Genomic DNA, 27,713 nt, shown 5'->3' on the forward strand with positions numbered 1-27,713 from the left:
GGTATGAATAAGCATAGCTTGAATACTGATTTGTAACATGTTGCCATGCATTATGACTACCAACTTGAGTTTTGTAAAGCTTAAAGCGGTAAAGTGTCATGATCATAAACAAACAAGGCATTAAAGAAGGTTTTAGCATGTGCATACAAGCATTGGAAAGCTAGTATGATTAATTGTTGCTCAATTGCATTGGATTTCATTTAATTGAAGTTTTCATCTAGGACATTTTGTGAAATCTCTTGAAAATCATGAAAACCTTGAAGAAGCAAATACAATTAAAGCAAGAAAAGAAAAAGGAAAAGAATGAGAAAGCTGAAGGCTCTGAGTACCAATGGCAATTTATTTGTTAAGTACTTGTGGTGTTTATGTATCAAGCCAAATGCTTGAAAACAAAACACTTAGAAGTCAAGGTTAGGCTCAAAGTGCAAAAGCACTCCCTCAAAGCTCAAGGCTCTGAGCATCAATGATTAGAGAGTCAAGAAAAGAAAGAAAAATGTGCTTAATGAAGTCCTCTAATCAAATGCTTGTGGTGCCTATGTATCAAGTGGTAATACTTGAAAACAAAGCATTTAGAAGTCGTAGCTTTGTTATCAACTCATGGGGCAAAGCACCCAAAAGGAGAAGCTAAATAAGAAAATCAAAAGCTTGTTTCAAGGAAGAAATATAAGAGAAAGATTTCATAAATTGAGCTAGATGGAAGCATCAATCATTTACATTTCTTTTGTGATTGTAGCATGCTTAGAAAACTAGCTTACCATGAACATTGAGTTGCTATTCTTCTTACCTTGGATTGTCAATCTTTAATGCATGATTCTTTTCTTGCTTGGGGACAAACAAGATTTAAGTTTGGTGTTGTGATGACATGTCACCATGTCATGTTTTTCTATGCTTTTTCATACAAGAAATTGATGATTTGTGCTTAAAAATTGAATGCTTTTGTGCTTAATTGGTATATTTCTTTGATCTTTTAATTTTATAAATCTTGTAGGAAATAAGAAGAAAAAGAAGCAAAGAAGCACAAAATAAGCTAAAAAGGAGAAAAAAAGAGCTTTGGGGTACACTTTGAAGTTGGAGCACACTTTGGAGCCTTAGGCCACGCTTTTAAAAGCGTGGCCCATGACCAAATAAAAGAAAAATAGGCAATCAGCACAAAGCTCAGCTCACAAGGTGAGCAGAGCGCTACAAGAGTGCAAAATGAGCTTGGAAAGCAAAATTTTGGCTAAGTTAAAATCTGGGCGCTCATAGCATGACCATGCCTCCTTCAAAGGGCTATAACTTGAGCTACAGATGTCCGATTGATGTGCTTCTAGTTGCGTTGGAAAGCTGACATTTAGAGCTTTCCAACGATGTATGGCAATCCATATTTGGCATGAAATTGAGGTACGAGTGAAAGGCATCTTTAAGGGCCAAAAATAAGCAAAAAAAATCAGCCAATGCTTCCACCAAGGTTCGAAGGGGGAAACACAAGGAAAACAAGGAAAGCAAGCAAGGAGCGCTCAGTTCACTTTGTGAGCTGAGCTTTATCGGGCTCCCACTCAAGAAAATGCAAGGAAAAGGCTCACAAGAATGCCTCCACCAAGGTTTGAACTTGGGACCTTCCCTTGGAAGTACCGATGCTCAGCTCACTTGGAGAGCTGAGCACTACTCATGGTGCATCCCACAACCATTTGACACGGACCAAGGAAGGAGCGCGCAACATTTGACACGGTCCAAGGAAGATAAGCGCGCAAAATTCAATTAAAATTCTCACAGAACACAATTCTTCATCAATTGAACCAAGGCCATCCAGACCCACTCTTTCTCAAATCCAAAGCAAGCTAAGCCCATTATCATCACTCAAAGGCCCAAGGATCAATTAGATTAGGAATTTCATTTAATTGTAATTTGTCTTTCATTTCATTTTCATTTTCATTTTGTAAAGCCTATATAAGGCATCATTTTCATCTTTGTTAAAGAGCTCAATTGTATGGAGGCTAGCTCCAATAGGGAGTTTTGCACTCTTTAGTTTTCATTTTGCTCTCTCTCTCTTGAGTTTTCCATTCTGTTTTAAATTTTGGATCAAGAATTGAAGAAATTCTGTTTCACTTGATCTGAAATCTCTTGTTCCTCTTCTGCATAAAATCTGAGTTTCCTTGATTGCTTTCATCTTTCTTTTCTTCTGCAATTTACTTTTATATTTTCATTTTGCAATTGTTCTTGTTGGATCAAGGAAGGATTTGAGATCTAGACTTGTTTTCTAGTCTCTTCCACTCCTGAGATCTTGAACCACTTTTAAATTGCTGCAAATTAAGCACTGCTTTTCTGTTTTGAATTCTTCAAGCAATTTCCCTTTTCTGTTTAGATCTGTTGCATGATTTTGCACCTTTTACTTCTCTATTTGATTGCTATTTACACTTTCCTGTTAAATTTTAATTTCCAGCACCCACTCCCCTTTATATTTCATGCAATTTACATTTCTTGTCATTTAAGATTCTTGCAATTTACATTTCTTGCTCTTTAAGTTTCTTGCCAATTTACATTCCGCACTTTAATTCCTCTTGTCATTTACTTTCTGTTGTTTCAATTGTCACTCAAATCACTCAATGTTAGCTTGACTAAACTAATCACCCACTAAAGTTGCTTGATCTATCAATCCCTGTGGGATCGACCTCACTCTAAGTGAGTTTTACTACTTGATATGACCCGGTACACTTGCCGGTGAGTTTTAGGTGTTTTGGAAAATTCATTTTTCCACAAAAACACCATCATGGACTCAATCCTAGCTCAAAATAAAATGATGCAGCAGCAAATTCAACAAAAATTTGAGCAAATGGCCAAGAGGATTGATAGCCTTCAAGTTGCAGCAGTAACCACAAGCCAACCATCAACCACATGGGGGACAAATGAAGAAATTCAAGAGGACCTACAGCAGGAACAAGTCCAGTATATGCACAACCAAAATTTTGGATCAAATGAAGTTTATGGTGATACTTATAACCCATCCTGGAAGAACCACCCAAACCTCAGATCGGGAGACAACCACAATCAAACTCAACAGCAAAGGAACTCAAACCAAAACAATTGGAAAAACACTAACCACAACAACTAGCAAACCAATAACCAAAACACATACAGAAAACCACAAAATACTTATCCCAACTCTAACCATCATCCATCCAATAACCAAACCATCAACCAAAACACTTATCCTCAACCCTCAACACCCCACAACCAACCAATCTCACAAGACTCTCAGAGGATCACCAACTTGGAGCTCTTAATGGATAAAATGATGAAGCACCAAGAGATGACAACAAAGAACCAGGAAGCATCCATGAAAAATATGGACAGGCAGATTGGACAGATCTCCAAGCAAATTGCCATGGAAAGACCATCAAGCTTACTACCAAGCGATACCATCCCTAATCCAAAGGAGGAATGCAAAGCTATACAACTAAGGAGTGGAAAGATCTTGGTAAAGAATGAAGAAGTAACCAAGAAGTCAAGGGAAAGTGACAAGAAACAAGCTGAAGAAGAGAAAGCCAATGATGAGGATGTAACAGCAAGCAAGCAAACTCAAGATCAGGCTCAAGAAAAGGAAGGCCAGCCACAAATATCAAGAAAAGGGAAAGAAGCAATGAAAGAATCACCCAAGGACCAAAGGCAGGGAGTGAATCCCACACCTCCATTGCCATATCCTCAAAGGTTCAGCAAAGAGACTAAGGATCAATACTTCCCTAAATTTCTTGAAGTCTTCAAGAAATTAGAGATAAACATTCCACTGGCCAAAGCATTGGAACAGATGCCCCTGTATGCAAAGTTCTTAAAAGAACTTATCAACAAGAAGAGAAGTTGGCAAGGGAATGAAACTATACTGCTCACTGAAGAATGCAGAGCATTAATCCAGAAAGGACTTCCCCCTAAACTTGAAGATCCTGGAAGCTTCTTTCTACCTTGTGCCATTGGTAATATGACCATCAACAAGGCAATGTGTGACTTAGGAGCTAGTATCAATCTGATGCCTTCCTCTCTAGTGAAAAAGTTGTGCATAGAAGAAGTGAAACCAGTACAGATGTCTTTAGAACTGGTGGACAAGTCAGTGATATGTCCCAGGGGTGTGATTGAGAACCTTCTAGTCAAGGTAGACAAATTCATATTCCCTGGAGATTTTGTGGTCTTAGACTCAGATGAGGATGAAGGTGATTCCATTATACTGGGAAGACCATTTTTAGCCACTGCTAGAGCCATTATAGACGTAGAACAAGAAGAGTTAACCCTCAGAATGCATGATGAAAGCGTTACCCTGAATGTATTTCCAGAAACACAGCTCATTGAAAAAGAGAAAGAGATTGTGCAGAGTGATGAAGAAATTCAAGAAGACAGTGAAGTGTTAGCAATTAAGAAAAAAAAATCTCAAAGTGAAGCCTACTGTCAAAGAAGAAAGATCAACAAAGAGAAAGAAGAAAAATAAGAACAAGACTAAAAAGGGTTGGAAGAACAAAAAGATTCCAACAGAGGGGTTCTCCAAGGGTGATGAAGTACAGTTGATCTATCAACAGTTGGGGACAAACCAATAAGTCAATGACTACTAAACTATTTGCAAAATACTCTCACTTGAGCATGCCGAAATTGAGCATCAAGGAACGAAGAAGAAGCTCACAGTGAGGGGGGACAAGCTGAGACATTACAGTCATCAACCACCCTAAAAGAGGGCCCAATGTCAAGCTAATGACAATAAAAGAGCGCTCCATGAGAGGCAACCCATGATTTAAGATTCTTGTTCGTTTTAAATTCAATAAACTATGATCACTTTAGCATGATTTTTGAACTCTATTGGACACACTTGACAGATGCATACACTGCTTTGAAACACATGCCAGACGTCTAAGTTTGGTGTGCTTAACAGCACACAAGAATAGCCTTTCAAGCATTCTTAAACCATGTACTTAGTCATTCCGATAAAGTATATGACCAAACATTAAGTTTGGTGTCTGCATATGTACAAATCTTTAGAAGAAAATCATTTTTGTTCACAGAATCAAAGTCATGCATAGATGGATCATACATTATTTCATTTCAGGAATTTATGATAGAAAATGAACTATATCTTATAATGAAGGTATCAATTGTGATGAATTGCTTGCATTTTACATTAATCCCGTAGCAAGGGACAAGTTTGGTGTTCACCAAACCTTGGTTCACTAATAAAAAGACAATTGATCCTTTATGAATAAGAAATATAATAAATAATCTAAAGCACTCACCACTTCATCACCATGCTACATTTGTATCCTAATGCTTACCATTTTGACTTAACCAGGACAAAGAAGGTTGAGGCAAAGACAAGAAGAAGACACGGCTAGAAAAGGCCAAAAAAGGAGGGTCATATGTGTCTAGAGAGGTGTGCCTACCTTGGAAAGCAAAAATCTGCATGCTAACCACCTTGGAGGACGAACCTCATGCAACCAATGGGAGGAGAATCCTTGTCAATCCTCAAGAGAACATGCAAGCCGTTCATCTCATGAAGTTACTATGCTGCTCAGCTCAATCTCCACCCTTCATAAGTCAGGACCAAATCCTTCTTCAAGTATGATCTTTATCCAAGATTTTAATACCCTGCATATAAATAGGTAGGACATTTCTTGCATCACACATTCCTACAAGCCTTCTTCACACTTATAAGCTTCTGCTCTATCGTGTGTACACCCAAAACACGTCCCATTCTCCATTCAATAGCAATATTCCTCTCTACATCCCTTGTGCATTACAAAGCCGTGTCTCAACCAATCCCCAAGTCCATCCCTACTTCTCTATTTTCTCTAAACCCATGGCCTCATCAAGTTCAAGGAGAAGACTAGGAAAAGAACCGATGGTAACAGAACCTCCAGCCTACGATGCAAGAAAATTCAGATCTCAATTTCATGAAGGAAGATACCACAGGCTCATGAAATCAAAGCTATTATTCATGAGATGGGCTTTGAGCTAAGGGAAGGGGAGTACCCCATAATGAAGCAAATCACTAAGGAAAGAAGATGGGAGCTTCTATGCGATCCTCTCACTGACATTAGTGCAGTGCTGATCAGGGAATTCTATGCAAACGCGGTGAGAGAAAGCGAAGACAGTATCTCTTACAAGAGTTATGTTAGAGGAGTTGAAGTGGATTTCAGTCCAGCATCCATTACAAGGGCCCTGAAATTGAGAACCCTAAATTATGAAGAGCCCAGCTATGAAGCCAGACTGCGAAGGGAGAATGATCCCGATGAGATCCTACAGGGGATATGCTTGGAAGGCACAGACTGGGAAAGAGATTCAAAAGGAGTTCCAAGCCACTTGAAAAGAATGAATCTTACCCCTGAAGCCAAGGGGTGGTACGAGGTAGTAAAAAGATCCATACTTCCCACTGGGAACACCTCATCTGTTATAATTAAGCGTGCACTCTTAGTATACTGTATCCTACATGGAGAAAAAATCAATCTGGCACAACTTATTGCCGACAGTATCCAAGAGATGGATGAAAGCACAATCACTTCAAGTAGGCTTGGCCATCCAAGCACCATCCTAAGGCTCTGCAACAAAGCTGGAGTGATCTTTGAAGATGAGGACATGGAGAAAGTAAAGAAGGGGAAGGGAATTACAAAGAGAAGCATGGAAAGCATTAATGAAGAGGATGAGCAAGAAGAAGAACCCCAAAGGAGAAGAAGACCTCAAAGGGAAGGAGAGCAAACTCTTGGTGCCATAGACTTAAGTCAATTGCAGAGGGCTCTTGAGGAAATATCACAACAAAATGAAAGAGCACAAGAACAGTACTCAAGGCAACAAGAGCAATATCTAGAGCACCGAGAGCAATATTTGAGAGATAGGGAGCAAAACGAAGCTTGGCAGCACAAAATGGAGGAGAGACAGGAGAGCTGGCAGCAACAAATGATGGCCCAACAACAAGAATTTCAAACAAAGATTCTTGAGGGGCAAAGAGAGCAAACAACAAATCTCAAAGAGTCCTACGACAAAATGTTCTTGACTCAAGCCAAATATGGGGAGTACACTCACAACTTGTATCAATGGAAGAACATACATCATACCATTGGAGAGTGTAGGCATGTGGATAGGATAGAATATGATGAAGATACCCAGGCCAAGCTGGATTACTTAACTCACAGCATGCCAGCAATAAATCCACAGATTAAACCATTTGGGATGTGCACTGAATTAGTGAACTAGCAGAGAGCAAGAACAGATAGATACTCAGCACGTATGTAAAACAGATTGGAGGATGTTGGACTCTCGGGCCTGCTAGACTCTGTCTGGGACAGAAGATGCCCTTGTGAAGAAGCTCAAGATTATACAAAGAAGAGAAAAAAGAAGAGGAAAAAGAAGAGGGGAGAATCCAGCAGAATGGAAATGCCTGACAAATAGAGGTGGTGAAGTTCTTTTTACTTTTACTGAAATAAGAAATATGTATGTCTGAAACATGACATGCCTTCAATGCTGTTGTGTTTGCATTTTAATGCCTTTATGTTTTACATTTTAATGCTTTAATAGATTGCTTGCATTATAATCTTGTTATCCTTCATTTGCTTAAATTTTGTTTTGTCCCCCATGCTGTCTGAATGAAAGAAGGATGTTTGATTTAGAAAAGTAATTGTTCAATGTTGCAAAAGTTAGAATGAAAGTTAGTGGTGGTATGTGTTTGATTCAATTGATAGTTCACAAAATAAATGCTGCATAATGACATGTTCTTTGAAGCCTAAGCTAGTTTGCTGTTATGATCCTTCAATTAATGAAAGCCCCTTGAAAATAAATCAAAACAGAAATAAAAAGAAATAGAAAAAGCCAAAAAGTGGCAAAGAAACAAATAATAAGGCTAGACACTAATAGCTTGGACCCTAGGACATATGCCTGTGGTGTTTGTGTACTAGGATATGCTTGGACAAGTAAGTTCTAAGGAGTATTTCAAAACTTGGCCACTTAGATCAACTGATTTGGGATTGCCAACTGAAAGTCCACAATAAAGAGCAACTTAGCTACAAAACACTTAGTTATCCAAAGAGATGCTGGGCATCAATGATCCTAGGAAAAAAAAATTGAGCCATGTGTCTGTGGTGAAGGAATGTTGAGTGCAATAAAGCCAAAGGCTACTGCAACATTTGCCACCAAGCCTTCAACAAGTAATAAGCTCTCTAAGCAAAAGAAAGAAGGAAAAAGCTAGCAAGGGAGTAAGCAAAAAGTAAGGCATTGTAGCAGCAACCATAGTGAATCTTTTAAGAAACATATCTTATGTAGCAGCAAAGAATAAATGAGTTACTATTGATCTTCATGAAATCCCATGAACTTAGTTCAACTATCTGCTTAATAAGGACATGTATGCTACTCTATTTCATTTTATCTTCTCTTGTGTTTAATGCTTGCTTGGGGACAAGCAAGTTTTAAGTTTGGTGTTGTGATGACAAGTCATCTTAGCCTAGTTTTACTAGTTTTTTTTCTTTGTTTTTATTAGGTTTTATGCACTTTCTTGCATTATAAGTAAGCAATTTGGAATGGAATTGCATGATCTCTTTGAATCAATCAACCACCCTTTAATTGATGCAAAATCATGAAGTTTAAACTAAAATTAATTGGTTTTAAATGAATTTTAAGCTTTGTGAATTTTGTGATACTTTGATTGGTTATTTTGATTACTTGTAGGTGAGGAAAAGAAAACAATAAGAAAAGCGTAGCCTAAGGAGCATAATCTAAGCAAAGAAAGAAAGCGTGGCACAAGGAAGAGAAGCGTGGCTCAAAGAAGGAGAAGCGTGGATGCATTCAAGAAACAAGGGTATAAAGCTCTTGCCAAGAACTTTAAAGCTCTTGTGGAGAGCTTTCCTTCAAAGAATCAGAAGCCAAGCTCTTGCCAAGAGCTTTATCAAGAGCACATGGAAGAAGGAAGCAAGAGCCAAGCTCTTGCCAAGAGCTTAAAAGCTCTTGCTGAGAGCTTTTTCGGGCATGCCTTGAAGAAAATCAAGAAAGAAAAGCTCACTAATGCACTCACCAAGACTTGAACCCATGACAAAAGGGAGAGAGTAAAGCGCTACTTTACAAGAAAAATAAGCCAAAATTGGCTTGTTTTCACTCCATGGGATTCGAACCATGTTCCTCAAGGAAGCAAGGCTTTGTGCGCCACTCATTTGCCCAGGAAAATGGCCAGCAACTTCCTTCTCCAAGGATTTAACCGGGCACCTCAAGGAAGCAAGACTTTGGGCGCTCCTCTTGTGCCAAGGAAATTAGCTCCACAAGTGCTCCACCCAAGACTTGAACCAAGGACCTCAAGGACAAGTAAAGCTCTTGCCAAGAGCTCAAAAGCTCTTGCAAAGAGCTTTGTTCTCTTGTCACAAGGGAAGGACCATGCGCACTTAAACAAGGAAGGGAAGCAAAGCTCTTGGCCAAAGCTCTTGCCAAGAGCCGAACCTTCCCCTGGGTGGTGTACCATGGGCTGAAAATTCAATAAAAAATCCAATTAAATTCAAATCTTCACCAAATTTTAGAGCCCACCCAAATTCTTAGATCCAATTTAGGAAGTGTATAAATAGGTGTTAGTTTGATCTAGAAAGGAGCTTTTTACTTACTTTGAAATTTTCTTTTGCTTCTTTGAATTTCCATTTTTGTAATTTTGAGAGCTCTTTACTTTGAACTTGGATCTTGGAGAATTAGGAAGGAGAATTGATCTCTCTTCTTCCTTGTTCTTGCTTGAGCACCCTTTACTTTTCATCTTGGATCTTGGGTGGAGAATTGAAGAACTTCTGTTTCAATCTCACCTTGGGATCTCTTGTTTACTTTTCTGCATAATTGAATTTCAATTTCTGTTTACTGCTTCATCTTCTACTCTTTCTGCAATTTACTTTTCTTTATTTCTTTTGCAATTGCTTTTGTTGGATCAAGGAAGAATTTGAGATCTAGACTTATTTTCTAGTCTCTTCCACTCCTGAGATCTTCAACCTTCTTTTAAATTGCTGCAACTAAGCATCAGTCATTTTCTGTTTTTAAACTCTTCAAGCATTGTTACTTTTCTGTTTGAGATCCATTTCAATTCAATTCCTCTTATGCTCTTCTGTTTGTTGCAATTTACTTCTGCTTGTTTAATTTCTGCAATCCCAGCTCCCTGAACCCTTTTATAATTCAAGCAATTTACATTTATTGCAATTTAAGATTCAGTCATTTACATTTCTTGCAATCTAAGTTTCTGCAATAAATTTACTTGTTCTTTAAGATTCAGCACTTTTATTTTCTGTTCTCTTTAATTTACTGCAAGTCTTCCTTCTCTCTTTACAATTCATGCAATTTAGTTTCTGTCAATTATAAACCACTCAACCAATACTTGATTCGCTTGACTAAATCAACCACTAAACTAAAATTGCTCAATCCTTCAATCCCTGTGGGATCGACCTCACTCATGTGAGTTATTATTACTTGATGCGACCCGGTCCACTTGCCGGTGAGTTTTGTGTCATTTATATTAATAACTCATATATATTTAATCTTATATATGTTACTATTATTTTATATTATTCAACCTTATATATATTATTTAGCTCATCAAATATCTTTCAATTAGCATCATTATTTAATATATTCACCTTGATTCCTTCTCTTGGCTGAATGCCATAAGGAAACCAAAGGAAATAAAGCCAAACGTGGGTTATGCACATATTAATATATATATAAAAATGTGACACCTATTCCTTTATTTCATTAAGCATATCATCATCCTTCATTTACTTACTGGAACTACCGAACCAAAAGAAAGAAAAACAAGAGAAAGAAAAGCCAAGAGAGAGTGAAACGTGAGGCAATGGGACTGTGAAGCTTCTTTCTCCGATTTCTTCTAATCCGTAACTCCATTAAAAAATCTAATCCGGTAAAAGTGTTCGTATTTTCCTCCTCTACACGTTGGCGTTACTTTTGTCCAGTAGAAGTTAACGGTGACGTAGCCTCTCTTCCCCTCGAGTTCGGCCAATTGGAGTTTTAGGAGACACAGATGATTCCTAACGTTTTCTTCTTCAGTAGCTCGGTCAGAAAACTTCTTCGAAAATCCCGTTGGTTTGATTTCGTACGGAGGTAGGGTTTTAGTAAATTTTCATTGGTTAAATTGGTATTTGATAAGTGAATTGATGTCGTGATTACTTGTCGATTGAATTTATATTGATATTTGTGAAAAGTTTGAGGTTAGGAGGAATTAAATGCAGCCAGGAATTGAGTTATTCTGATGAATTTAATTTCTGAATTACGTTGGGATAATTTAAAAATGTTGGAATTTGTTTGGTTTGATTTTTTTGGTATTGAATTGAGATTTGAAATGATTGAAAAGAGGTTGAAAATGGTTCGGTTAGGACTCGAAAAGGGTGGCAAAGTCCAACTTTAAGGAAAAATGCTGTCCAATTTTTGTAAAAATATATGAAAAGTGATTTCATTTTAAAACTGGAAGATTGCTGATAACGTCCTTCTCCTGTATGCTGCACCGCAAGTTCCTTCCTCGTCCGAGCAATATGGAGAACCTGCAAAAAGAACTCCAATGCTTAAGTCAATCCATGATCAAGAATTAATTATAATAGCGACTTTTTGAGCTATGTCGTGTGTTTGTATTCGTTGTATGTGTAGGTCACTCGCAGTATCTTATTTATGCTTGAGCGAGTGCGTTTTTCCTTGAGATCCCGAGATTCCTAGGATGGGAGTCGAGATATGGCGCGGATCTCTCTTACTCGGCGCAAATGAATTTTGACTTAGCCTATTTGAGGTATAACGTCGGTCTAAGCTATAAGGTACGGATCAATAGTTATAGAATTTAAATACAGTTATACGAGTAATTTTGGAACAAAATTAATTGACTAATAATTGTATTGAAAGTAAATTTTAATGGATTTTTTTACTTTACTAATATTAAATTATTAATTTTGAATTTTAAAAATTTATATTAACAATTTAAATAGTTTTGTTAATTATTTATTTAAACTAGTTTAATTACAAACAACGATAATTTGAATCTGTCATTCGACCGATTCAGTAGCGGGTCCCGTTTAAATATACTCATTTGACTGTTCGATTTCCTAGTACACCAAGCTCACGTGGCTCCCATTTCTCACCTGGCCGTCGATCACCTCGCGTGTCCCCTCACTGCTTGCTGCTCTCGGGTCTCTGGTCTCTGCTCACCTCGCCGTCCCTCACCTTCCTCCCTCGCCATCTCTCCAGCAAGCACTCCTCGGCTCCCCGCTCACTGCTTGCTGCTCCAGTGCTTCTTCAGTTTTTTTTTTTTTCAGAGTTAATTTTTATGAATGTTGTTGATTGTTGATAATCTCAGATAATGTTTACGAGTTAATTTTGTGATTGTTGTTGATTGTTGATAATCTGAGTTAATTTTATGACCCTAACCCAGTTTCGGTGACTCAAACCTAGTCAATGGCCTCTGAAATGGATTAACTGAAAAACACAGCTTTAAGGAAGAAAAGAAGAGATTAATATCTTCTATAATTTGCTGCATAAACTAAATACATAGAAAAAGTGTAAGAACAATGCAGTACGTTTTTCGTTCCTGCACTACATTTATAGCAAACATTTATGCTTTGGGTGTTTCCTCTGTGTACTTTTAAGGGTTTCTATCGGTTTTGATCTTTGGGTTTCTATTCTTTGAACTTTGAATGCAGGGCATTTTTCTCCCATTTTTATTGTCTAATTACTCATACTTAACATTACAGTAGAGGAAGAATGGGAAACGAACAGGAGGACAAAGAAATGGAAATGGGTTCAATTGTAGTTGAAAAGGTCGGCGGCAGATCATCAGTGGTACACTGCTTCTCAAGATATCCCGTCAAGTTCATTATACCCAAAAAGGTTTTGACAATTCTTTAATCTTCTTTTAAAGTTGATTTTAAATTTTTTTTCTTTCTTATGTTTTTAATCCATATAAATATAGGTCAGTTTGACCCTAGTCTGTTTAAATCTTTTGCTATGATTTTGGTCCTTCTATTCTCTTCTCTTCTTTAATTTGAGTTTGATTCTTGTAATTACTTCAGAGCATGCAGATAAACAATAGAAATATTTGAAATTTGTATTATTAGTTGACTCCGAATACAAGTGATGGGGACTAAATCCCCAGTTATAGGAAAAGAGAAAAGATAGATTAAAATCAAAGCAAAAGTTCTGGAAGAACTAAAAACATACTGGAATCGTTTATTTTTATTTTTTTTCCCTCTCTAAATCCGACTTTTATGTAGTGATTGTTACCATGACAAAAATCTTAATTTGTCAAAAATATTTTTTCATGGTTTGCCTAGGTGGGTTCTTCCAGAACTGATGCTGTATGGGTTTATGCCCTCAATTATGGAGGTGGAATTGTATCGGTAAGATCCTTCCATTTTGTTTGGTCGCTTGTTGTACTATTTCTTAACTACTTTGGTTAGATGCTTGTTTCTTTTGCAACAAATTTGGACTTTGGGTTTGTGGTGTAGGGTGATCAAATTTTATGCAAATTTTCAGTGGGAGATTGTTGTACAATGGTGTTAACCACGCAAGGTTCCACTAAGGTGATCTCATTTTTTACATTGTTGTCTATTTTCATTATTTTGGCTAATTGTAGCTTCTCGTTCAGATGTTCATGAGTTGGACCGTTTATCTCTTTGATTAGTAGGAGTGATTGACTGTTCTTTAAATTGGTTTATCCTAAGTGCTAAGAACTAAAGATATTTTGTCTTTGTTTAGGTCTACAAATCAGTGGGATCTAAGTGCTCTAAACAAATATTGGAGGTAGCAGCATTGCGTGTTTCTGTTTAGCAGCTATGCTTGGCATTTATTAGGGAGTTGTCATTTTATAAGATAGAAATAGAAGAAATGATTAATAATGATTGCGTTTCACTTTACAATATTTGATGTCAATCAATATTTATGGTCATGTTATTGATACAGAGGTTTGGTCTGATATAATGGATTACATTTTTAATTTGTTTTAGCATATTTTTACTACTATTACTTTTTATGTTATTGTGAAACACACTTCTAAGATTTTGTTCAATATAGTAGGCAAGAGTTGGAAGCAATGCACTTTTAGCCATCATTCCAGATCCTGTAACATGTTTCTCCACTGCAAGATACTACCAGAAGCAAGTATTTAATGTGTCTTCAAACTCAAATCTGGTCATTGTTGATTGGATAACCAGTGGGCGACATGAAAGTGGAGAAAAATGGGATTTTGATCTTTATAGAAGCATCAATAATATATTCTTGGAGGGTGGTGAACCATTGTTTCTCGATACGGTAACATACATTTTCTTGTCCTTGATAAGGTTATTACAAATACAAATTGTGTTTCTTGATCGCTTGATTTTGTTAGGTGTATAATCTGTTAAAATTATTTTTAAGTCTTAGCTTTCAATATTTCGACGGGATCTCTCTGTAGCAAACTTTATCTTTTATCCGAGTATGGCTTTTGGAAATTCATTGGTATTCCCAATAATAATAATGCAACTTAAATAGCTTTCCTAATCTTATGCAAGTCTAACTTGTTGCACTGCATGCGTCACATCTTCCCCTTGCCCCATTTCCCTACTGTTGTTGTCGGGTTTGATGGGGGCTAAACCCAGTACCCGTTAATAAACAAATTCTGATGGCAATAATTTCTTCTGATGCAAGCACTTAAACTATTTGAATGAAACATAATTATCAGATGGCAATAATTTATTTTGTTTTATGTTCATAAAATACAGGGAAATAATTTATCCCGACTGTTAAACACGTTTGGTATACAATCATTTTTTATGCATAGTTTAATGATTTTAGTACCTCCCTCTTTATGGGAAAAAGGTCCTGTTTAAAACTTACTAAGTTTTGGATGTTGGTATTCGAAGCAATGTTTGTCAAATGGTGGACTTGTGGCGCTATAATGCAATATCATAGCGGATTTTTCAATTTTGGCATTAGGGAAGGCGTAGCGTCACGGTTTTTGCTTGCGTCCAAGGAGTTCCACGACGGGTCCTGGCGGCGCGTTCTGTCGCAGAAATCGTAGAACCTCAGTTGTGAGAAAAATGAAGAATTGTGCTGCAAGTGTTATGTGCGTGCCTTTTTTGGGTTTTTTTTTGTCATTTTGGGATTCTAGGACGACCCTAATTTGTTCATATATAAAGTTTAAGATAATCTTTCATTCTTCAGATACTTCACAGCACCAAAAAAACTAAACAACACACAAGAAACACACTCTGTTCTGTACCAAAGATCTTTCGCCTGTTCTCTTAATTTTTTTCCTTCCTTCTCTTGGCTCCTTTGCCTGTTTACTTCCATCTCTTGCTTCCCTTCTCCTTTCACTTCATTTTTTATTTCCTTCTCTCTTGCTTATGCTCTAGTCCCGTTACTACTTCAATATCAAACCAAGTGCCACAAACTCAACCTTCAGTGTCGAACAATAGGGCACACCCATGGTGGAAATATTGCCACCAACTAGATCCAAAATCAACTGCAATTGTTTGCAATTTGTTCAAAGACTATACAAGGGAGTATCAGCAGAGGAAAAGAGCATTTAATGGGAAACAGATGGATACTGTGGTGCGTTACCAGAAAGAATTCGTCAATTTGGGTTGGCAGTGCGGATGCAGAGGAACCTGGGACATGACAAATTCTTTCTATGCTATTTTAGATATAGTTTTGAGAAATTTGGGAAAAAATTGTGTCATCTTCCAGTTTTGTGACTTATATACTTACATCCCACTACTAAAATGGTTTGTTTGATATACAGATGTCATTAGAGAAAGAAAAAATTGGCTGCATACATGAACTTGTGCAGGACTACCAAGTGATTGCAATGATTCTACTACTGGGGTGAATGAATTTTCTTGACTTATTGATGGACATGCTTATCCGCTCCTTCTTTCATTTTTTTTTTTCAAAATAAAAGAAAATCAAAATTATGAATTTGTGTACTACATGCATGTGTTTATCAGGCCAAAGTTGCAGTTTGTGCAGAATCTGGTGCAAGATAAGGTAAAAGGAATTATGTCTGAGCAATTGCAGCATCCTTCAGGTGCCTTGAGTCACAAAAGAAATGAGGCTGGTTATTTCATTTCCAAGCCAAGCTTGATGACTTCTTGCAGTGTCTTTGGGACTAAGGTAAATTATGAATTATTTAATGAATATAATGCTTGTAATACACAAATATGATTCAATGTTTTAAGTGTACTTTGACATGAGTTTGTTTAAATCTGATATCTAACTATGATCATGCTCACAGTTTGTAGTCAATTCAAAGGAAGTTCTATAGGGATGAAGATAAAAAATGTTAGAAAATGGATTTAAAAGAGATGCGTTCTGTGTTTTTAACTGCTTAAAATGATAGAATGTCAGTTTTGTTGTTCTTAGGGACGTTGGCTTGTATTATTGGCACTGGTATTTGATATAATGCTTGATGATATGGTATAAATAGAATGTCATGTTAGGGTATATAGCATCTAATTTAACATTTGTTTAGGCGTAGGGTATGTGTAGAACCAATTTGGGCATATTTGGCTTGAAAGCTTTTACAAATGGATAGAAACTAGGGGGAAGAAAAACAATAAAAGCTAACTTCATGATCTCGGCCCAATCCAATCTTTACAAGTAATAATCATTCTTTCTCTATTATAACTGTGCTTCCCATCATTAATTATGGATTTAGCATTAGAACCCAGAAAGTAAATAGAGTAACAACTATACTGCTGAATCGTTACAAACAACTAAAAATATCCATAAAATATAAAATCCAGTAAACTACCATTTCTAAGCATGAAGGATTTGATTGCAAACAATTTTAACCATCAAAGGTGTAAACTAACTTGCTACCCATCAAAGGTTGGGCTAGTTCAACAAACTACCCAAAATAGCCCGAAAATGGGTAATTTTATCGAATTATCTCAACTTACCTATAAAAGATCTCAACTTATCATAGGATCCAAGTAGGTTGGTCAAAATAGCGGAGTGCGTCTGGTTTTATATATGACAGAAAGGTGCCTTTAAAACTTAAAGGTAAATTCTATCGCACTATGTTAGGTATCTAAGAAAAGTGGGAAACCACACCTTAAAAGCTAGCTGTTAAGGGGGAATAACCACTCTCCTTATATACAACATCAAGCATCCCATACTACTCGATGTGGGACTTTGAGCACCCATAATACCCAAGTCCCTAACAATACACCGGCCCTGAGAGCCAACGTCCACGGCGGCTTCACTCTATCGACACTGACCCAACGATAGCCACTTTGCTACGGTCTATCAGTATTCGGTATTCACCTTAATCCAGCCTATAGGTAGCCCTTTCCATGGTGCCAACAACCACGCTCTGATACCATTGTTAAGTATCTAAGGAAAGTGGGAAACCACACCTTAAAAGCTAGCTGTTAAGGGGGAAGAACCACTCTCTTTATATACAACATCAAGCATCCCATACTACTCGATATGGGACTTTGAGCACCCATAATACCCAAGTCCCTAACACACTGCTATCAGACTGGTTATGCTTTATGGTACAGAGTGTTGGGCGGCGAAAGGGGAGCACGAACATAAGCTAAGTGTGGCAGAGATAAAGATGTTGAGATGGATAAGTGATGATACGCGATTGGATAGAATAAGGAATGAAGATATAAGAGAGAGAGTTGGAGTAGCATCTATTGTGGAAAAAATGGTAGAATCGCGTCTCAGATGGTTCGGACATGTGAGAAGAAGACCGACAGAACACCCAGTCAGGAGGATGGATGAGATGGAAGATGGACAATGGGCGAAAGGTAGAGGAAGACCTAAGAAGACTATCCATGAGGTGGTCAAACGAGATCTACATGTAAACGGTCTTTCTATTGACATGATACATGATAGAGCTCAATGGCGTCGTTTGATTTATGTAGCCGATCCCACCTAGTGGGACAAGACTTTGTTGTTGTTGTTGCTTGTACCTATAAAAGATTGAGATAGTTTGACAAAACTAACCATAGTAGGTAGTATTTTGGATAGTTTTGTCAAATTAATCCAATTTTTTATGGGCATCAGTTGTTTACATCTTTCATGGTTAGAATTAGCACTCGGATATTACAAAATTGGAAATGATAATTAAGTCATAAAATTGCCTACATTGTTATGTAGTTTTGGTTTCTATCTTTTGTGATTATTTTTATCTTCTGTGGATAATTTTGGTAGGTTTGTTACTAAATTATATTATTGGTAGATCATGTGGTACAAAATGACAAAAGCTTTATCACTTTTAGACATGTTGATGTCTTCCCAAAAGCTTGAACCCAAGAGAGGGTGGTTAAGTTTTCCACATCATTTTCTAAGAAAATTGTGTCATCCACAAATTACAAAAGATAGATTGTAATCTTAGTGCCTAGAAGGTCACTTTAGGAGTTTCACAACAAAATTAAACGAAAATGGAGATTTCTTACTGCCTTTTTCCCCACAAAACCATGCTCTTTTCTCATCATTAATAATCACAGTTCTTGCCGTGCAGCTTCTTCACTTAGATTCAGGTCTTTTTCCCCCTCGAAAACCCTTATCATAAAATCCCCAACTTATACTTCGTAAGCATTCTCAAAGCCCTTTATATGTATTTTTATATATATTTAAGTAGATTAGCCTGTTTTTTAAGTGCATCCAAAATTTGTTTGGCTATAATTAGAGTACTGCGGATTTCAGTTTTCTGAATTAAATTTTCTCTATTATCTAATTCAGGCCAAACAAACGACATGTAATGTGATTTATTTTATTTTATTTTTGAAGACTAGCAAAATGGCTGACAGGTTACTACTTGGGGTATGTTTGTATTACAAGTTCCACATCAGTTAATGATATGATCTTTAGAGAATTTTTAAAGATGGGGCATCTATCACCTCTTAAGCTAGCTTTTGGGATAAGTTAGGTTCAGCCAATTCTGATAGTTTGTTTGGAGGGTAATAGATGATATCTCTTAATAACCCTGAAAATGTCTAGGTGTCGAACCATCAGGTCCTTGGCCTTGTTTTTCCAAAGAGCTCTTCTGTAACTGTGCACCAGTCTCAATCCTCCACTAGTTAACATCTTTGTGTATTTAATATTACCTATTAATGCAGAAGTTTTCATTTACACTTTCTTATATTTCCTTTCCCTCTTGGATGGTTATTTTTTCAAGGATTTACAGTGTATTATTGTGTATTACTCACTTCAGCGTTCAGTAACCGACAAAAGTTTCTTCTCAAACACTAGTCAGTTTGACTATATTTTTGGTAGCTGCAAGTGTATTTTTGGCTGCACAAGTTGATACGTTACCGTCCTTGATTTCTGGCACACTCTATATATTACAATTTACAATTGTCTAATTTTTGTATGTTTTTATTTTTTTTATTTGTTTTGTTATTTTTTTCCCTCTAAAGGGTATTCCTCCCATTATTATTGGAGAAGGAAACTAATTCCCTTTCAAGCATAGTCAGGCATGCTTTTGCAGTTGCTGTTTTCTCTATTAGAAGTGAGTTGAGTGGGTGGTTGAGGTAACTCGAGTTCAAGTCATCAACAGTTCAATAAGCTGAGTTCATGGGCTTATGAGCTAAGCATTAGCTGAACATCTCAGCTTGTTGTTTTTAAGAAAACTGAGCTTGAGCTTTATTATGTTTTGACTCAGTGACTTGTGAGCCGACTTGGTAATAGTAATATTGTACATTGTGACCACACATGAAGTTTGACCATTTAATTTGTTTTAGGATTTAGAATAATTAGGTTTTTTGTGTTATAATTTATATAAATTAGGTTATATAATTTGTTTCATTTTCAACCTCATTTTTTGCGCAGAAAACTATTCTTGTTGTTCGAGTTGCTGCAATGACAACTGAATCGGTTTATAAGTTTCTCCAAGAGCAGTTAGCTCCCTTGGAGTCATTGCTTGGGGTGCCACCTTACCACTAAGGTGATTTGTTTTCTGAAGTTAACGGTTTCAATTTCCAAACTAAACGTGAGTTATATCTTGTTATGAATTTTCCTTTAGGCTCCGTTTGGTTTGTACATCCATTAAAACGGGCATTAAGACAAAGATATTAGACAAGACATAACATACATGTGCTTGTGTATAGTGTTTGAAAATAGTGGACAATGACATAACATTACTGTGGTGTGTAAATTTGTGTTTGGTTATGTAGAACATGTCAAATACACAATTTAAACTGACAATTTTACCCTTAGTTTTATTTTGGAAATAAACAATATTTTAAAACAAAAAAAAAGAAAAAAGAACACTTGTTGAGGATGTAATGACCCAACATCTAGTATGTCATGATCGTATTAAAAGTAAGGCGTTACTAACCTATTTTTCTTATTTAATATTTAATATTGAGTTTTTAGTTCGATATTGCGTTTCAACTTTATAGAAAGTAACTAAAAATTTTGTTTTTATTAATTAAAATCACATATCAAAGATCTCTAAATTGATTGTCTGCAGTTTCGTATTGAGTCTTTGAACTTGTGTCACTGAAAGGGTGGAAAATTTTGGAGTGAAAACAAACCACACGTTCTTAGTAGGGAATAGGAATGCCGTAAAAGTAATGACTGACATGAAAATAATTAACTTTGCTTAATAAACCCTCTTCGTCAAACCCTTTGAAATACTTTTTAATCTTATTTTAGATAAATAGTTACTTTCTTTAGATTCCTAAACCCAAAACAGATCTCAATCACAAAATTTGACATATTAAATATCTTTCAGCCACATAATTGATTCTCAGTCACAACAAACAAAAATACTTTTAGTTTTACTTTAGATAATTAATTACTTTTTTTTAAATTTCTAAATTCAAAAAAAATTTTTATTACAAAATTAGTCATATTAACCATTTTTCAGTCACAATCATTTCTCAACCACAACATTTCACCACCATACATCCGTAAACTAATAGCACAAGAGATCTAAACCAATACACAGAAGTCAACAGCACAATCACAGAGAAGCACAATCACAGAGAAGTAATACAAGCAAATATAACCAAATGCGAATGTGCAAACAATATGATGCATGTCTATTCTTAACGCATGTAATGAGCTCATTTGTTGGTTTCGACCCGCACCCGATGCAATCCGACTCGCAAGTAAGATAAGGCATTCCAGCGGCATAATCTCTGCAAGGTTCCAAATTCTTGCAGGCACTGATTCTCCAACTGAAGCATGTGTCTCTTTCTCCTGGAAGCTATTCCATATACACGGGCGTTCCCACACAATTATTCACATATAAAGTCCACAGCTTAATGATAAATCCCATTTTTAGGGTTTATCTTGTGCTGAATTTAGAGAATTTTATAAACTTTTCTCACATTTATTCACTAAAATAGCATGGTCTTGTAATTCTCCCTAAATTGTGCTTAATGGTAAAAAACATGCTTTTTTAGGCTTTAAAATTGATAAATTTAATTCACTTTGATTCTACTCGATACTTTGATATGTTTGTTAGTGATTTCAGGGTTAAGAGGTAAAGAATGGATCAAAGGAGTACAGAGAAAAGCATGCAAGATGGAGAATTCATGGAAAATAAGGATTTGGAAGATTCAAGGCGACGCGTACGCGTGACAAGCGGCACGTGACCTCATTAAAGGCAACATGCTGGGGACGATTTATGAGCTTGCTAAGGCCCAAATCCAACTCAATTTTGAAGTATTTGAGGCAGAAATCAAGAATGGACAAGGGAGGAGCAATTAGGGTAGCTTAGGACCATGTTTTAGGGTAGTTTTCTAGAGAGAGAAGCTCCCTCTTCTCTCTAGAATTAGGATTTTTAGGTTGATTTTCCTCTTAGATTTAGGTTTTGATTCTTGTTTTGATATAGTTTCTTTTACTTTTACTTGTTCTAGCATTTTAATTCTCTTAGTTTTATTTGTTAATTTCTCTTTTACGTCACTTTTAGTTTTATGAACACTATTGGTACTTTCAATTTTTTTTAATGCAATTTCATATTTTATGCTCTTTTAATGCTTGTTTGAGTTGTTATTTTCTTGCATTGGGTAGTTGTAGAATTTACTGTTCCTTGTAATTTTACCAGGCTTTCTTTTTATGTATTCCAAGTGTTTGAGAAAATGTTTGGTTGGGCTTTAGAGTAGATTTTGAGCATTCTTGACTTGGAAAGAGAAATTAGGTGCTCTTGAGTCATTAATACCCAATTTAGATTGGCGATCTAGAGTGATTAGTTAGTCTTGTATTCATTGACATTACTTATGGATTGGGATTAACTAGGCTTATTTGACTTTCTTCCGATGTAGAGATAACGAAATAGGATTAGTTCTTGATAATTATTGTGTTATGATTATTAATGGCTATGATAAAAAACCTAGATTCTCAATCCTTGCCATGAATGCCTCTTTTTAGTAATTGTTATTTTTAGTCGCTTGATTTACTTTTCTTGTCATTTAATTTCTTGTCTTATCATCAACCCAACCCCGTGAAACTCATAACCAATAATTGAGCACTTGATTGTAATTCCTAGGGAGAACGACCTAGGAGTAATACTCTCGGTTATTTTTATTGGGTTGAACTTGTGACAACCAAATTAAACTTTGATAGAAACTTGTTTGTCGGTTTGGACTATACTTGCAACGTGATTATTTTTGTGGAAATTTCTAGACCGACAAAAACTCATATATCAAGTTTTTGGCGCCATTGCCGGGAAATTGCAATGTGTGCTTGTTATTGGTTATTGTTCATATGTGAATATTGTGAATAGTTTTCTCTTTTGTTGGTTTGCTTGTTTGAGCTAGTAGTTAAGTTTTATCTCTTTGTTTCTTGTGCTTTTTGTTTTTGTTTCCCTTTCATTATGAATTCTCATCACTTTAGTTATGAGTTTGGTTCAAACTATGTTGTAGGAAATGGAAGTTTTAATGGAGGTTTGCACCAAGGAATTGGAAATCAAAGGTGGGAGGAACCTCAAGCATATGGATACTCTTCTTGGCAATAACCTCCTACAGTTTTTTATGGGTATAATCCAACTCCTAATGCATACCAATTTAATGGATGTGGTGAACCTCATTGTGGTTGTCAACCACAATTACCATATGCATATAATCCCTTCCCTCAACATAGCCCTAAACAATCTTACTCACAAGTCCCATACCACCATTCACCTCCATACGATCCTAACTCATATCCACCATACCAACAACCATATGAGCCATATTTAGAGCCACCACCATTCCAACATCGACATTCTCAAGAACCATCAATCCCATATACATCACCTCCATACATTTACCAAGATGAACCACCTTCCAATTATGAACTCTTTCTCCCAAATAATGAACCCTCTCTTTTACCACCTCCTTCATTGGATGAAGTTCTCCATACAAAAGGATATTTGCTCTTATCTCCAAAAGCAAGAAGAAGAGCAAAAGGAGCTAAAGAAGATAGAAATCATAGTGGCTACCATGACTGAAGTCGTTAACCGTATGGCCTCCCACCTAAGCTCATTCAATCAAGATACTCCCATTGACGAATGTGGAGGATCAACCAAAGAGTATAGGGAGGAGAAGGACTTGGAGCTTCAAGGTGAAGAAGAAGTGTTGAAGCAAGAATTGTAACAAGAGGAGAAAGTTGAGATAATTGAGACGGAAGGAGTGGTTGAAGAATTAGGAGAGGTTGATCAAGAATTGGATTCAATCATTGATGAGTTCTTGTCCACACTAACAAATCACCTCGATGATCCTGTTGACCCTTCTTCTATTGAGCTTGAAAGCAATGTTAAGGAAGGTGCGCAACCTCCAAAGCATATGGTGAATGATGAAGAATTGGAAGAAGTTGGGCAAGCAACAAATATTTATCTTGATGATGATTCCGCACCAACACATGGTCCCTTTGTATTTGAGGAGTCTTCTTCCATTAAAATTGAGGTTGATGTTGAGATAAGTTCCACATTACCTCCAAGTTGTGACACAAAGAATGGAGAAGAGTTAGAAGAGGTTAGTGAGGAAGTGATTGAATGTGAAGAACCTTGTCAAGAAGTGGACATGGAAGATGCTTGTCAAGAGGTGGATGTAGTCAAAGAAGAGCACAAGGGAGTGAAAATTACAATGCCATTGGAAGCCTCCCTCACTAAGCAACCATCCATTCTTTCATTCAAGTGGGTAAATTTTTTATCTCTAAGCTTTGTAATCCCACTTGAATATGATTTGCTTGAAACGGACTGTCAACTTAGAACTTTGTGTGAAATTAAGAGCAAAAGAGAGACGATTAGTGGTTGACATCATGATTCGCGGTTTATTATAGTTAGAAGCTCAAGGTTTAGGAGCAAGGATTGATGTGCTACTAAATTTAATAGGTCTAGGAGGATAGCTTGGTGCTTAAAGGAGAATTCACAAGTCTTGTCACCCGGATTGAACTATGGTAGTCAACAAGAAGATGGGTGCAAAAATAATGTTTGGGACCCCGGAATCCACTTCAACAATCAACAAATTTGTGGCCTTGTCACTTGCTTAAGCTTATTTGAAGGCCTTGTGCGCCTAATTTGGGATCCCGATGGACACTGGATATGCAAGCATTGGTGGGGATTCAAGAAAGAATTCAAGCATAAGCCACCATAGCAAGGACCCCATCAATGGTCCAACTTAAGGACTTTAAATAAAAGTGCTAGGTGGGAGACACCCCACCATGGTAAACTCTTTCTATTTCTCTTGTAAATATAATAAGTGAATGAATTGAGTTGCCATTGTTAGGTAATTTTTTTTCTTTTTACACTTGTATATATTGCTTTGGTTGCTAGTTTCTCTGATTAAATTGATACCTTAGGTTGTAGGTTAGTTGTTTTGTATCGCATTTTGTTTGAATTGCAAGTTTTGTTTGAGTTGCTTAGTATAGTATTTGAAAAAAATAAAAAAAACTCAAAGATTTCTTTTAGATTTAATTTTTGGTTGGTTTGGAGTTGCATATAGTGTAGGGAGAATTTTAAAATCTATTTTTTGTTTGTCAAAAAAAGGGGGAGGCTTGATAAACTCCAATTTTGTGGTTTATCTTGTGTTGAATTTAGGAAATTTTATCAACTTTTCTCACATTTATTCAATGAAATAGCATGGTTTTGTGAATTTCTCCTAATTTGTGCTTAAGAGTAAAAACATGTTTTTTAGGCCTTTAAATTGCTAATTTTAATTCACTTTAATTCCATTCGATGCCTTGATATGTTTGTTAAGTGATCTCAGGATTAGAAGGCAAAGATTGGGTTAAGGAGTGAAGAAAAAGCATGGAAAAATAGAGAATTCATGAAGAAATAAGGATTTGCTGAACTTAAGGCCACACAAACGCGTCACCCACGTGTACGCGTGAGAAGGAGATCTGCCAACGACGTGCACGCGTCACCCACGCGTACGCGTAGAAAGGAATTTTGCAATGCGACGTGTACGCGTGACCCATGCGTATACGTGACAAGCAGCACGTGACCAACTTAAGGGCAATACGCTGGGGGTGATTTCTGAGCTCAAGGAGGCCCAAATCCAACTTATTTCTAATGCTTTTGAACCTAATGATTGCAAGGGAATAGGGGGAAAGTAGTCATAGTATAGTTTTTCATCATGTTGTAGGTTATAATTCTAGAGAGACTCTTCTCTCTAGAATTTAGGGTAACTTAGGTTAATGTTTCTTAGATCCAAGTTTTAATTCTTGTTTTGATTTAGTTTTCCCTTTTAATTTCTTGTTATGGCATCTTTGCTCTTCTAGTTTTACTTGTCATTTCCTTTATTTTGTTGCTTTTATATTCATACACTCTTTTTGGATTTTAATTTTCTTTTTATGTAATTTTATGTTTTCATGTCTTTTTATGTTTATCTTAGTTACTATTGTTGATTTCTTGTTTGTGTTAGTTATGGTTTTCATTAATTCTTACAATTTATGATGTTTACTTTATTGCACTCTAGGTGTTTGTTAAAATATTTTCTCTAGTTATTGAGTAGTTTTCTTTACTCTTGGCTTAGGCTAAGGGAATTGGGTGATCTTGAGTCATTGGGTCTCATTGAATTGGTGATTTGAGAATCCTTTGTGGTCAATTTGATACCCATTAACACTAGCCTACTACTAAGTCAATTAGTAGCTAGGTTGGGACTTATGGGTTGATGTTGATCAAGCCTATTTGACGTACTTCAAGCGTTGAAGTAGACTTTTGACGTACTTCAAGCATAAAAGTAGACTTGATGGGTTGGTCCCTCACAATTGTCAATACATGGTTTATAGACAAGGATGGTGATTTCAATTCCCATGTCTTAGCCAAGAGTTCTTTTCCTTTCCTTTATTAGTTAATTGTCATTTACTTTCTTGTTATTTACTTTTCTTGACATATCACCAAATCAAACTCCTCTTGTTCCTTCATAGCCAATAATTGATTACTTCATTGCAATTCCTTGTGAGACGACCCGAGGTTTGAATACTCTCGGTTATTTTATTGGGGTTTGTACTTGTGACAACCAATATTAAAACTTTGATTGAGTATTATTTGTTGGTTGGGAACTATACTATCAACGGAATTATTTTGTGAAATTCTCAACCGACGAAAATACCTCTTTCAAGTTTTTGGCGCCGTTGCCGCGGAATTGCAATGGTGTTATGTTATTGGCTATTGTATATATGTTGATATTGTGAATATGCTACTTTGTTAGTTTTTGCTTGCTTTAGGAGTTAGTTTTTATTAGTTCTTATTAGTATTTGTTTTTATTTTTATTTTTATTTTCTCTTGTCACTATGAATTCTCACCACTTTGGCTATGAGTTTGGTTATAATTATGTTGTAGGGAATGAAAACTTCAATGAAGAATCACACTGTGGGAATGGATATCAAATTAGGGAGGAGACACATGTTTATGGTCAACCTTCATGGTAATAACTTCCTCCAATCTCTCATGGCTACAATCTACCCCATAATGTACATAATTATGAACCAATCCCTCAATATTGTTGTCAACCTCACTCACAAGTCTCATACCACCAAACACCTCCATATGATCCTAACCCATATCCACCATACTAACCACCATGTGAACTATACCTAGAGCCACCACCATTCCAACACCAATACTCCCAAGAACCACCATTTTCTTATACACCACCTCAAGACTCTCACCAATATGAACCACCTTCCAACTATGATACTTTTTCTCCAAACATACATAAGTACCATATAAGTAACCTATAACTAGTATATATAATAAACAAAACAGAAGAAACAGTTTTTGTTATTATTTTTAGACCTTTGTTAAATAAAATGAAAATAGTAAAATTAGTTGCAATGTTGCAGAACAGTCACAGTTAGCCTGCATTGGTACAAGCTGATAATATTCTCGTCTCCATTAGAGTCAGTTTCGAAAAATTCTTAGTTTTATGATCTTACAACAAAGCATATTAAGAAAAATGTAATAAAAACAGGTTAAAATTTGGCTTAGGTGCAGGAATTACATTTAAAGCACGGAGGCACACAGAGCAACATTCATTTTTCCTTTTTGGTTCAGTCACTATGCATTAAGTAATAGGAATGAAAAAGATGAAGATGAATGAATGAATGGATGCATTTAGCAGAAGCTACACTTACAAATAGTTTCTCCTCTTTTCCGATTAAATGACACCAAGAGAAAATGAAAGCCTATTGCTCGCCGTTGATCCTACAGGAAAATGCGATTCAGGTGGATCGTTCTGAATCTAAAATCTCCAATTCCTAGTGGCATATCTAGTAGCTAAAATTCTAAAATTCCACCACCACCATAAAATTCTAATTTCACTATGAAACCCTAAGATACATCG

The 27,713-nt window shown here is 36.3% G+C and overlaps 2 protein-coding genes across 14 annotated transcripts; both read left to right on the forward strand.

The window, feature by feature from the left end:
- LOC107627225 lies at window positions 3,323-5,342 on the forward strand. Its single transcript, XM_016330076.1, has 2 exons — window positions 3,323-4,368; window positions 5,300-5,342. Exons 1-2 carry the CDS (start codon window positions 3,323-3,325, stop codon window positions 5,340-5,342), a joined length of 1,089 nt encoding a protein of 362 aa, XP_016185562.1.
- On the forward strand, window positions 12,009-20,159 carry LOC107625274 (urease accessory protein D). Of its 13 annotated transcripts, none has more exons than XR_001617152.2 (9): window positions 12,009-12,834; window positions 13,278-13,343; window positions 13,452-13,526; window positions 13,702-13,746; window positions 14,020-14,253; window positions 15,725-15,807; window positions 15,930-16,095; window positions 16,460-16,581; window positions 19,768-20,078. XR_001617152.2 is itself a non-coding variant. In XM_021115806.1 (9 exons), the coding sequence occupies exons 3-9, from the start codon at window positions 13,304-13,306 to the stop codon at window positions 19,879-19,881; spliced, it is 729 nt and encodes a 242-aa protein (XP_020971465.1). In that variant the 5' UTR covers window positions 12,009-12,264; window positions 12,648-12,834; window positions 13,278-13,303; the 3' UTR covers window positions 19,882-20,159. The 13 variants fall into 13 exon arrangements, 12 of the variants coding, with proteins under 12 accessions (XP_020971465.1, XP_016183367.1, XP_020971463.1 ...); XM_021115806.1 differs by lacking the exon at window positions 16,460-16,581 and having other exon boundaries at window positions 12,009-12,264; window positions 12,648-12,834; window positions 13,480-13,526; window positions 19,768-20,159; XM_016327881.2 differs by lacking the exon at window positions 16,460-16,581 and having other exon boundaries at window positions 12,009-12,246; window positions 12,699-12,834; window positions 13,480-13,526; window positions 19,768-20,159.

Source organism: Arachis ipaensis, chromosome B02 (assembly GCF_000816755.2).
Source record: "Arachis ipaensis cultivar K30076 chromosome B02, Araip1.1, whole genome shotgun sequence".
Taxonomy (NCBI): Eukaryota; Viridiplantae; Streptophyta; class Magnoliopsida; order Fabales; family Fabaceae; genus Arachis; species Arachis ipaensis.